General features: G+C 39.6%; 1 protein-coding gene across 2 annotated transcripts in view; it reads left to right on the top strand.

Annotated features, from left to right (window-relative positions):
• Positions 1-12,230, top strand: part of Bltp3b (bridge-like lipid transfer protein family member 3B) — a 78,327-nt gene that overhangs the window by 46,152 nt on the left and 19,945 nt on the right. For both annotated transcript variants that reach the window (XM_059245123.1, XM_059245124.1), the window contains 5 exons: positions 3,036-3,216; positions 5,661-5,744; positions 7,344-7,526; positions 8,161-8,279; positions 11,736-11,877. In XM_059245123.1, coding sequence (XP_059101106.1) covers positions 3,036-3,216; positions 5,661-5,744; positions 7,344-7,526; positions 8,161-8,279; positions 11,736-11,877 — 709 coding nt within the window. The remainder of the gene's footprint in view (positions 1-3,035; positions 3,217-5,660; positions 5,745-7,343; positions 7,527-8,160; positions 8,280-11,735; positions 11,878-12,230) is intronic.

Below are 12,230 nucleotides of genomic sequence, written 5' to 3'. Positions count from 1 at the left end.
TAAGATCAATTAGATTTTGTGTTAGAAATGAGTTTAATTTTTTGAGGTAAAGGGCAATAAAGCCTGGGCATGTAGGAGAAGGCACTGAAGGCTGGCAGCACAGATAGCAACAACTGTCCAGAGACTCTAAAGCTGAAAACAAAGCTTCCGCTGGAACTTTCTGATGCTAGCCGGTGCTGGGTTGGCCATAGGGAATCAGAAGCATCATTTAACTGAATAAAAAAGGGTTTTTTTTCAGTCTTTCTCAATATGAAATCCTGATTACTAATACATAAACATCTTTGTAGAGGGGACATGGAAAATTCCAGTGGGTAGTATATTTGATTATTTTATTAAAAGTAGAAGTAAATTTCATCACTTCCTGGCATAAAATTTTGTGAGATGTTATGAAATCATACTTCTATGAAGTTTTTTAACGCAGTAATATTACTATCTCTGAGCAATCTTAGCTTGTTGGTGATGGAGCCTGGTATGTGGACATGCCATACACTACAGGCTTTCGTGCTGTTCACGCTGGCTTGCTTACAAGAGTCCACAGGCACCTGTTTGGATGGAAAAGTAGACATGTGATCCTGCCCTCAATAGCTTGAGAGTGTTGCGGACAGGGAAATCTAAACACCTGGGTTCTCCATCCGTGCTAAGGGAAGAACCAAAAGAGAGGGCGGTGGATGAGTGGTGGGAGCCCCGGAGTTTAAACTGACTTTTTGAAGAATCTGGAGAGGCTTTACAAGGAACATAATGAGATTGTGTCTTAGAATGAAGAACCAAGATAGGGAGACGGGTCTGTGGGAAAAGTGCTTGCTGGACCATCATTAGGATCCAAGTTTGGATCCCCAGCACCCACAAAAGGCCAGATGTAATATAAGTGTCTCTAGTTCCTGTCTCTGTGACAAGATGGGGGTTTAGACAGGAGTGTTCCTGTGACAAGATGGGGTGCAGACAGTGTGTGTGTGACAAGATGGGGTTTAGACAGGAGTGTGCCTGTGACAAGATGGGGTTTAGACAGGAGTGTGCCTGTGACAAGATAGGGTGCAGACAGTGTGTGTGTGACAAGATGGGGTGCAGACAGTGTGTGTGTGACAAGATGGGGTGCAGACAGGAGTGTGCCTGTGACAAGATGGGGTGTAGACAGTGTGTGTGTGACAAGATGGGGTGCAGACAGGAGTGTGCCTGTGACAAGATGGGGTGCAGACAGTGTGCCTGTGACAAGATGGGGTGCAGACAGGAGTGTGTGACAAGATGGGGTGCAGACAGTGTGTGTGTGACAAGATGGGGTGCAGACAGGAGTGTGTGTGTGACAAGATGGGGTGCAGTGTGTGTGTGACAAGGTGGGGTGCAGACAGGAGTGTGCCTGTGACAAGATGGGGTGCAGACAGTGTGTATGTGACAAGATGGGGTGCAGACAGTGTGTCTGTGACAAGATGGGGTGCAGACAGGAGTGTGTCTGTGACAAGGCGGAGGTGCAGACAGGAGAATCCAGGAAGTTGTGGGCCAGCTAGCTTAGCTACGAAAGAGAGATCTTGTCTCAAATTAGGTGGAAGGTGAGGCTGTCCTCTGACCTGCACATGCTGACACACAGAGACCTGTGTTCACATAGCGCATAGTCACCCTACACTCTTTTCTGAGATTTGCATTCTAAGAAAATTGAGTTCTATACCTTCTACCTTAATGTGCTCTTTATTTCTTCTGACCTCCTGAGAATATGCTGGGTTTGGATGTTACACATGTTCTCCCGTGCCAGAATTGCACCTATCCTACTTAAGAAACTGAAGGCACCCTCTTACAAATCTCCAGTCTGTGATGGATTTGTCCAGGAAGAACAAATACTTCTGGGAACAAAACAGGAAATTTGAATATTTGCTGCCAGAAATGAATGATTCTCATGACTAAGTGACGAGTGACTTCCATTATTTCTTTTGAATATACCATAGAAAGAACTGTAGAAGGATTGGGTTATTGGAAGTAATATCATATAGTAAAGCACATTGTCAATCCTGGCACGGAACTTGGAGTGTAAAGTACCAAATTCCATTTTTGAAACAAATCCCCTCATCTACTCTACCTGCTGGTGTGAGCAGAGTTTTACAGAGCTTATAGCCAGGGAAACAAGTAAGCACCTACAGAGCTGATGGCGAGTCCTGTCTCATTCTGCCTATTTTGTGATGCTTATCCAAGTGCCGCTTCCTGAGTTCTCTGGGGGAGCCGAACTTATTTATTTTTACTTTTTATTGTTGTGGGTTTTTTGTTTGTTTGTTTGTTTGTTTTTTGTTTTGAGATAGGATCTTACTATGTAGCCTTGGCTGGCTTGGAACATACTTTGTAGACTAGGCTGGCCTTGAACTTATATAGCTCAACCTGCCTCTGCCTTCTGAGTGCTGGGAGGTGTGTGCCACCGTGTCTTGTCCTGTCAGCCTAATTTTAAATTTAGGGACAGCCTACGGGACTAGGGCAGGGCAGTTTTCCTGCACAAGTAGACTGCATAGACAAGAGGGTCCTTGTACATTTTGGCATCTGGGTGCTAGTAGGAATTTTCTCTGGGGCAGTTTAGTTGATATATGACAGCGTAATAGCGTCATAAGAAGAGAGCTAATGAGGAGGACTGAGAATGGAGCCAGTCTAGAGGAAGTGTGTGCATGAGGTTTTGATAATGACTTAAAAGACATAACAAATGAGATTGGAAAGCAATACCTACGTGTTCCGGAAGTTACGGATAAGGAAGCTGAAGACTTAAGAGTGATAATATGTAGTTTTGTTAGCCGTAAAAAGAAATACGATGAAAAAGCAGCTTTGATTGAAGAGGTAAGGATGAGGAAAACTAAGAATGTAAGTGTGTACAGATATTTGCTGAAATTTACTGGGCTTACAGTCAGATTGTGGATAGTTTTGCTTTTATATAATTCAGAAGGTATTCTTAAGGCAGCTGAGCTGCTGATACAACATACACTGTATCATGCTCATTTCTCACGAGTTGCTTGCTCGTGTGTGCCATTCTGAGGATGTGAGCAGGCAGTGATAATGTGGTTTGGAATCTTTAGAGCTCTACCGCAGCCTCATCCAGCCAGCACGTGAAGACCCCACAGGCTGCCAATGCTCCTGATCTCAATGATGCAATTGTCAAATTCTTCAATGACTTTGATGTTAAGGAAACCTCCCACCATCTAGTGATTTCGCATCTAGATCTACACATCTGTGATGATATTCATGCGAAAGAAAAAGGTAATCTTACATCAAACTATTTGCCTTTTCTACAAATTGACTGCAATACTGTATTGTTTATTTATATATAGTATCTATTAAAATATCATCGTTCAGATTGGTATAGAAAGGAAACATTTGAAACATTGAGGCCAACCTGCTAAGACTGCATAAAGAGACCCTGTCTGAAAACAGCAACAGTAACCAAGACTGAATAAATGACATCCTTGAATAAAATAACTTAGAACTGTCTTTTGAAACTATCTATACATTTTATCCTATAGTCCATTCCTAAGTATTTACATGTGGTAAGCATTGTAATTAACTCACCTGTCTATCAACTTGTGTTGTATTGTAATTTGCTGCAAGTGTGTCTGTGCACTGGTGTGTGCTCAGTTCCTCTGGAGGCCAGAAGAGGATGTGGATCCCTTGGAAGTAGAGTTACAAATGGTTGTGAACTACTGTTTGGGTGCTGGGAATTGAACTCAGGTCTTCTGGAAGAGCAGTGAGTGCTCTTAACCTCTGAGCCATCTCTGCAGCCCTGAATCCGTGTTCTTTGTACACATAAAGACGACTGTGTGGCTCTCTAACACTGTGTCCCCTCCTCCATCTTCCCAGTATTTTGTAAGGAAACTGACTCCTGTTTCAGTCCGTGTCCCTGTGTTTATCCTTATTGAGTAGACTGGGGTAATAGGACAGGCAGGAAGCTGTCCCTGGTCGTTTTGAAAACCCACGTTCCACACTTGGAGTGCTCGGTATTTCTGCTTTTCTCTCACAGTGTCAAAGGCGCACTAGTGATGCGAGAGTTCAGCAGGCAGGCTTACCTCAGAGACAGTGTTTACATCATTTTGGTGAGTGTTAGAAGGAAGCGAAGATTCCTTAAAAATGGAGATATTTGACCTGAGGTCTTCAGGCCTGTGTCAGACTATCCTTTGGATTTTATTGTTTTTAAAGCTGAGAAAGTCTTAGGAGAAGCAATTATTCTCCAGCCATCAGAGAAATGGGGAGGAGTCAGCTAACAAGCAGAAGGGTAGGGGGAGCTGGCTTAGTGTACAGGCTTATGATCTCAGCACTGGGACCTCATGGCAGGAGGATCACAAACTCAAAGTCTGTGTGGGCTACAGAGGGAATCCAGAGCCAGCGTAGGGCGAGTTAATTAGACCCTCTCTTGACTTTCTTTCCTCACGTCTGGGGGTGTATCTCTGTGAGAGTCCACTTATAAGGCACATGAGAGGCCCTAGGTTCAGTCAGTCCAGTACTGCCCAAAAGTGGAGGGATGGAGAGCAGAAGATGTGGGGTTTATAAAGGAACTTGTTGTCATTTTCTTTGCCCACTTCGTGTCTTTTGGTTTATAGTTGTCATTTTCTGCTTTAGTGATTGAAAAGGAAAAACCCAAAATTTTTTAAAGAACAGTAACAAAACGAGCTGGTAAAACTAAGCATTTTTTACTTAGTATTTTCTAAGCTCTGGCTTGCCTGCTATTACTCCCTCATAAGTACCCTGGATGATGTCTCCCACACTGTATGGGTTCTGCAGTGACTTCTCCTTCATAAGTAGACTGGATGATGTCTCCCACACTGCATGGGTTCTGCAGTGACTTCTCCTTCATAAGTACCCTGGATGATGTCTCCCACACTGTATGGGTTCTGCAGTGACTTCTCCTTCATAAGTAGACTGGATGATGTCTCCCACACTGTGTGGGTTCTGCAGTGACTTCTCCCTCATAAGTACCCTGGATGATGTCTCCCACACTGTATGGGTTCTGCAGTGACATCTCCCTCATAAGTACACTGGATGATGTCTCCTACACTGTGTGCATTCTGCAGTGACATCTCCCTCATAAGTACACTGGATGATGTCTCCCACACTGTGTGGGTTCTGCAGTGACATCTCTGTTGTGAAATCTTAAAGGCTTCTAAATAGTCATCAGTTTACAAAAAACTCATCTGATGGTAAAATTAACCAAGACACTTTTATTACCTACCATGTTTATTTACCTGTTTGGTAGGTTTTATTGCAGAATACTATTTTATTACTGAGCACTACCTCAGAAACTACTCATAATGTGCTTTGTACATACCTTACCACTTTCAAGTAACCAAAACAAATAAACAAAAATTCTGAGTACTGAAACAATTAGCTCCAAACATGTGGAAGCCAGAGGAGAGCATTTGGGAGAGTTTCCTCTATGAGAGCTGGGAATTGAACTCAGGTCCTGGGGCTTGCTGACAAGTATTTTAATCTGCTGAGCCCTTTCACAGGCTGACTTCAAAGGCTGCAGATGAGGACTGTGGAGCTATGCTAAAAGTTGCACTAGTTGATATAAACCAGAGTAAATCACTTACATTGGATATGTATACTTGCTGTTGCTACTTGGAATCTGATTTAAATGGTAAATTCAATGTTTCAAATGTTTACTTAGTGTTTCTCTCCTTTTCCCTCCCTTAATTCTTTTTCTCTTCCAGAGTCCAACAGACGTATTAGTGGAGGTGCTATGCAGCTCTCCTTCACACAGCTGACCATAGACTATTATCCTTATCATAAAGCAGGTGTGTATAATAATTTCTTTAAAATATACAAATCTTGCTTTTAAAATGACATAGCCAATTTTTTTAAAAAAATTAATTGTTCATTTGTTTTAACTTATTAGGAGGAAAAGAGATCACGATATTGTTACTATTTTTCTTCTGGCAGCACTTTACCAAGAATATAGAATTGTTTTAGACATAATGAGGTTCATGTAGATTATTAGGAACTGTAATTAGAAACTGACCGATTTGGGCTAAGGTATCACTAAATGGTTGAGAACTTGAATAGCTTGTGTGAGGCTGTTGGTTGGGTTGATCCACAGCATCACAGAGACAGGGGGTGGGGAGAAAAAGGGAAGGAGAAGAAGAGAGAATTAAAATGATCTCAATCAGTACTAAATACATGTTTTAAAACATAAAAAATTGGATTATAGCAACATGTATTTGTATTATTTTGTGATTTGTGACAAATCAAGTCATAATAGTTTGAATTTTTAAATAATTTTGGAATTTTTCCCCACTTTTCTATATTTTCTAAATTCATCAGTAAATAAGATTTAATAGGCTCTTTAATCATCAAGTGTTGATATGTTCTTTTCTACCAAATAACAAAAATAAAGTAGGATAATTTATTGCCAAATCAAGTAATTCAACCATCACACCTATCTCTGAGATTTGGTAGTATTTGTTTTCATTTTGTAATTGACACTAATAAGAAAACTAAAACAAACTATAATAGAATTTCCAGGACTTTTAAAAAGTAGTAAGATTTTTATGTCAGGTTTCCCCGTCAGTGCTTGTCACTTCTCTGTCGGCACAGACAGGGTTTCTTTTGGAGGGCGTGTCTCAGGGCCTGCCCTAGTTGGGAAGGGTTCCAGAACCTTTCAGCAGGTTGCTGTGCTGTCTAGGCCTGTGAGCCCAGCACCAGGGGCAGGAGGACACCCAGCAATGCAGCCTCAGTCTCGAGGGAAGAGAAAAGCTTTCTGACTGTGGAGATTCTTTTTATTTTCGAAGGGAAGACAGTCATGGAGCAGACTTTATTTTCTTAACTTTTGTGTATACCTGCAACTTCTCTAAGTCATTACAAAGAAACCTAGTCTGGATTTTGTTTTGTCGTCTCCAAACACGTATCTGTTGATGATTGGAACCTGGGTTGTGTAGTTTTGTTGTTTCCTTAAATGTTCGATAACCATCATCTTGTCAGCTCTAGGTATTAGATTATGGTTAGTCACTTTACAACAAGTCTTGATGAAAGGGTTTTCCTCGGTATTTTTCTGAGATTCTTTACAGTAGCTGTTTGCCAGGTAATTGAGCATCTGTGAAAATTGCCTGAATCTTTAGCTTTGGATTGAGCATTGTTTCCCAAGGATAGGTTCTAGACAGAAAGTCACCTAGCTTATTTGCTTTTGATACTTTTTTCCTCTGGCTTGCTCTTATTTTGTTAGAGAAGTAAACTTTTTTTTTTTTTTTTTTTTTATATATTAAAGACTTAAGCCTGGCATGGTGAGCCCTCCTGCAATCAAGACCCTCTCTCAAAACAGAACAAAGGCTGCTCTCTTGAGAAAATGACTGAGTTTTATATAAAGCTTTACATTGAAGTTCCTCTTATTCCTTTTACAGGAGATAGTTGTAATCATTGGATGTATTTCAGTGATGCAACCAAAACAAAGAATGGATGGGCTAACGAGTTGTTACATGAATTTGAATGCAACGTTGAAATGCTTAAACAGGCTATGAAGGATCATAATGTAGGTTCACCTCCTAAATCCCCAACACATGCCTCTCCCCAGCACACACAAACAGGTATTTCACCAAATGATGCCCCCTCATATTCATTCAAATGGGGGAGGGGCCGAGGGAAGAATGAGAAGCAGTATTTTAAATTCTGAAGATGTAGACTAATGGTTTTATAGACCACTTTTCAGTGGTTTTATTTTCAATAATGTGTATGTGTGTATGTTTGTGTATGGGTTTATGCATAGGAGTGCATTGTCTGTGGAGTCGGAAGAGAGCACAGGATCCTCTGGAGTTGAAGTTACAGGCAGTGAATGTGAGCTGCCTAACATGGGTCCTGGGGACCAAACTTGGGTCCTCTGTGAGAGAACCATGAGCTCTTAACTGCTGAGTCAGCTCCCTAGTCCTCAACACCTCTCAGATTAGTATAATCAGTAATAATAATATCCACTTAGAATATTTAGATTCTTAAGTGGCTTGTTAATTTTTCACTTTTAACATTGTAAGAGAGTGACTTAAATATCATTAAAATATGATTCTTGTTTTAAAGAATAATCATTACAAAGGCATACTTGTCTCTCTGTGTATTATCTTGTTTGAGAAATGGAGCATTCTTCTGTTTCTAGTAGTCTTCTCTGCAGCAGAAGAGTAGCTATGAAAAGTAATTTTATAATGAATTGAGAGGAATTTTTGTTTTTCACAGAGAAAGAGTCCACTCTGAAAGGGACTCCTAAAGCACCATCAGTGTTATCTCAGCCATCAAAAGCTAAGCTGATGTCCAGCTCTGTTGTCGTTAGACTTGCAGATTTCAATATATACCAGGTATGTATTAGATCTTCTCATCTCAAGCAACTCACTGAATTAATCCCACACTTATCTTTAAAGCTCTAGAGTAATTTTATGAAATGCAAATTATGTGGGATAGAAAATAACAGTTCACTGATTTGTATTTATGTGATTATCTTGAATTAGACAAACTGAGGTCAAGGGAATAGTACTGCAGGTTGTTACAAGTTTGGGGTTCCCTAAGTTACACCCAGGTTGAGTGCTGCGCTCACAGTACTCACAGAGCTCACTGGAATCTGTCAGATTCATTTTGGTTATAAGGGAAAAGGGTACAAGTAGAGCCTGCCAGATGCACAGGGCACAGTCTGGACGGCTTCTAGATGTAAAATTCAGGCTGTTGATGTAGCTCAGTGGACACTGGGTCCCTTCCTAGCTCCACAGTGCAGATGTGTACTGTATACATGAAGGATTGCTTCTGTGGTTGAATTTATTTTTGAGTAGACTAATGGCAGATGACCCAACGTCTTCCCTGACCTCTAACCACTAATAAGACTTCAAGTGTGACCAGTCCAACCTACAGTCTTCCAATTTGCATACATTTATCAGTTAGCATTGTGAGTAGAAAATTATAGTTTGTAGGGAGCATGAGCAAAGCCCAGAGCTTCTCATGGAGACCAAATTTCTTAGAGCACAGTGGTCTGTGTGGAAGAACCTGAAATGCCCTTTTGCTGTAAAGTGTGAAAAAAGTATAAAGGCTTTTTGCTTATAAAGTGTGAATTTACTTTTATGGGAAGAACTCTGCCCCGTATATGCTGTTTCACTCAAGCTGCAATCATATAACATGGCCCAATATCACAGTCTTCAAGAGCAACACAAGTATATTTGACCTATTTTTAAAAATAAAAACATTTTGGTTCATATAATTATTTATGAACTGTTCTCATTTATTGTGGTAAGTCTATTGCTTTATCTAAACAGTTTTCATTTAAGTACACTTAAAGCCCTGATTATTTTCTCATTGTGCAGTAGCTTTCTTTACAAACTATTTATATAATGCAGCTTACTTAATTGTTGCTGATTTTTTTTCTCCTTTGCAACAGGCTCTCATGTAGTATAGGCTAGCCTTGAGTTCCCTATGTAGCTGAGGCTGGCCTTGAGCTGTTGGTACTCCTGCCTCTACCTCTTGAATGCTGGGGTTACAGGCATATACTACCACACCTAGTAAACTTTAAATCTTAGCATTTAAATAAAACCATAGAGAAATGAGGGAGAGCAATTACTCATAATCTCGAATTGTTCATAGTTAGTGTAGTGAAGAAACTCTATATCCAGAAACATTATTTAAAAAAACACAAAAATAAGTGACAAAAATAGTGATATTTTATCTCAATTTTAATAACTTTAACAATTAAAAATATACTTTTGTTTATTAAGTTGATATAATTGAAAAGAGTTTGTTTCTGTACGACAGAGGAGCTTTTAATGTAAACTGTCTCAAATCTATGTGTACGAGTAAGCAGAAAATTGGATTATTTCAAGAAGAAACATTGTCAACAGAAAATATACTCTCTTAATAGTTCACACAAGGTATAGACACATGTGGAGCTGGCTGGGCGGCTCAGCAGGTGAAGGTGTTTGCCTCCAAGCCTGGGACCTGGGCTTGATGCCTGGGACCCACGTGATGGGATGAGAGAACTGACTCCCTGAAGTTGTCCTCTTACACACACACACACACACACACACACACACACACACACACACACTCTCACACAATTTTAATAATAATAATTAATGAAAAAGAAATATATACATTTGTTGAACAAATGAAACTTAAAACAATTTCCAAGCCTACTAACTTAGCCCAATAAATCAATCGATAAAACGTCGTCTGATGAGAATTAATACTCTGTTTGTTATAGTGGCTCTCCTGTGTCCCAGCCTTGTAGCTAAGGTTGACCTTGAACTTTTTCTCATGGCTCCACCTTCAGCGTCCTTCAGCACTATGCCTGGATTGTGCAGTGCTGGAGATTGAACTCAGGGATTGTACACATCCCTAACCCAATGTGTACGTTTCCATGATGTAATTACAAATGAGCCGTTGGTAGGGAGAGTGAAAACAGTCTATCTATCTAGGGCCTTAAAAGTAACAGTCCTCTTGGGAATAACTAAGAAATCAAATGATTTGACTAAACTATTTATAGTTAGGTGCTTTACATCAATTATTTCTGTAAAATTGATGTAAACTTTTCCATTATAATTATTTTTGTTTGTTTCTTTTATTTTGTTTTATTTTTGTTTTTTGAGACAGGGTTTCTCTGTGTAGTCCTGGTTATCCTGGACTAGGCTGGCCTCAAACTCAGAGAGATTCACCTGCTTCTGCCTCCCGAGTGCTGGGATTAAAGGCATGTGCCACAACTGCCTGACTCATCATCATCATCATCATCATCATCATCATCATATTTATTATTATTTATTTATTTGTTATGAAAACAGTGTTCTGCCTGCATATATGCCTGCACACCAGAAGAGGGCATCAGATCTCATCATAGATGGTTGTGAGCCACCATGTGGTTGATGGGAATCGAACTCAGGACCTCTGGAAGAGCAGTCAGTGCTCTTAACCTCTGAGCCATCTCTCTCTCCAGCCCTCATTATAATTATTTTTAAATTACAGTTCTTTGACATTAAGTATATTCACGTTGGGTGATTACACCACCATCTATCTGCAGAGTTTTTTTCTGAATGGCAAACTCTAACATGCTTTCACAATAATAGAGAACCCATGATGAATTATAAAGAATATACTGAGGAACTATTCTGGCTGTCAATCCATTCTGTGTCCTGAATCTGCTACTTATTTGTCTATATTGACTAATAATATATGATTATTGCTATTTTCCTGTCATTTTTAAGGCTCAAAATAGGAAGTTTACAGAAGATAGTATATAAAGTGAAGCTCGCCCTTCCTTCCTTCTTTCCTTCTTTCCTTCCTTTCTTCTTTCCTTCCTTCCTTCCTTCCTTCCTTCCTTCCTTCCTTCCTTCCTTCCTTCCTTCCTTCCTTCCTTTCTTTCTTTCTTTCTTTCTTTCTTTCTTTCTTTCTTTCTTTCTTTCTTTTCAGAACAGGGTTTCTCTGTGTAGCAGAGTTAAGTTTTTAATTGGTAAAGATCTGAATTGGTTATAGAGTTTTCTGAATGGCTGGTGAATATTTCATTGTGATTATTATTTTTGTTATTTATTTATCTATTAGTGTGTCACCCACACCTGCACCCCTGCACACAACACAGCAGGCTTGTTGAGGTGTGAGGACAACTTGTAGGATTCAGTTCTTTTCACCATGTGGCCATCAGGCTTGGCAGCAAGTACCTTTACCCACAGAGCCCAGAAGAGACTTTAAGATGGTATTTTAAGATGCAAAGTGATGTGTATGTCCATTGTAAAAGTTCTTTGGGAAGGGCTTTATTCTGTATAATTTAAGCAAACTTGTTTTCTCAGGTCTCTACAGCAGAACAATGTCGTTCTTCCCCCAAAAGTATGATTTCCTGCAACAAAAAATCCCTGTATCTTCCACAAGAAATGTCAGCTATCTATATAGAGTTCACAGAATATTACTATCCAGATGGGAAAGATTTTCCAAGTAAGAGAGTTTACTTAGCTATTGTTTGTTCATTACTGGATGAATATTTTGGGTTTTATTAATTTATGCAGGAAAATCTACTTTTATCACTGTGTTTAGGACATACCCTTTATATAATATTTATACACATTGTTAATAGTTATTCATATGTCCTTTTCCACCCTACTGTGCCATCTTTGATGGCAGGAATCTTGTGGCATTTGTCACTGATTTTATTTGCTTTTATCTTGCTTTTTTGTGCTTACTATCTATTTGTTAAATGAAGTATGAATGAATGTTATTGGAGAAAATTGTCATTTTTTTCTTTTGTAAACAAGTGAGAATTATAAAACTTCATTTTACTAAATTGAAAA

The sequence above is a fragment of the Peromyscus eremicus genome, chromosome 18 (assembly GCF_949786415.1).
Source record: "Peromyscus eremicus chromosome 18, PerEre_H2_v1, whole genome shotgun sequence".
In the NCBI taxonomy this organism is placed as follows: domain Eukaryota; kingdom Metazoa; phylum Chordata; class Mammalia; order Rodentia; family Cricetidae; genus Peromyscus; species Peromyscus eremicus.
Note: the sequence above shows the minus strand (reverse complement) of the source record. Positions and strands in the feature narration are given on the sequence as shown.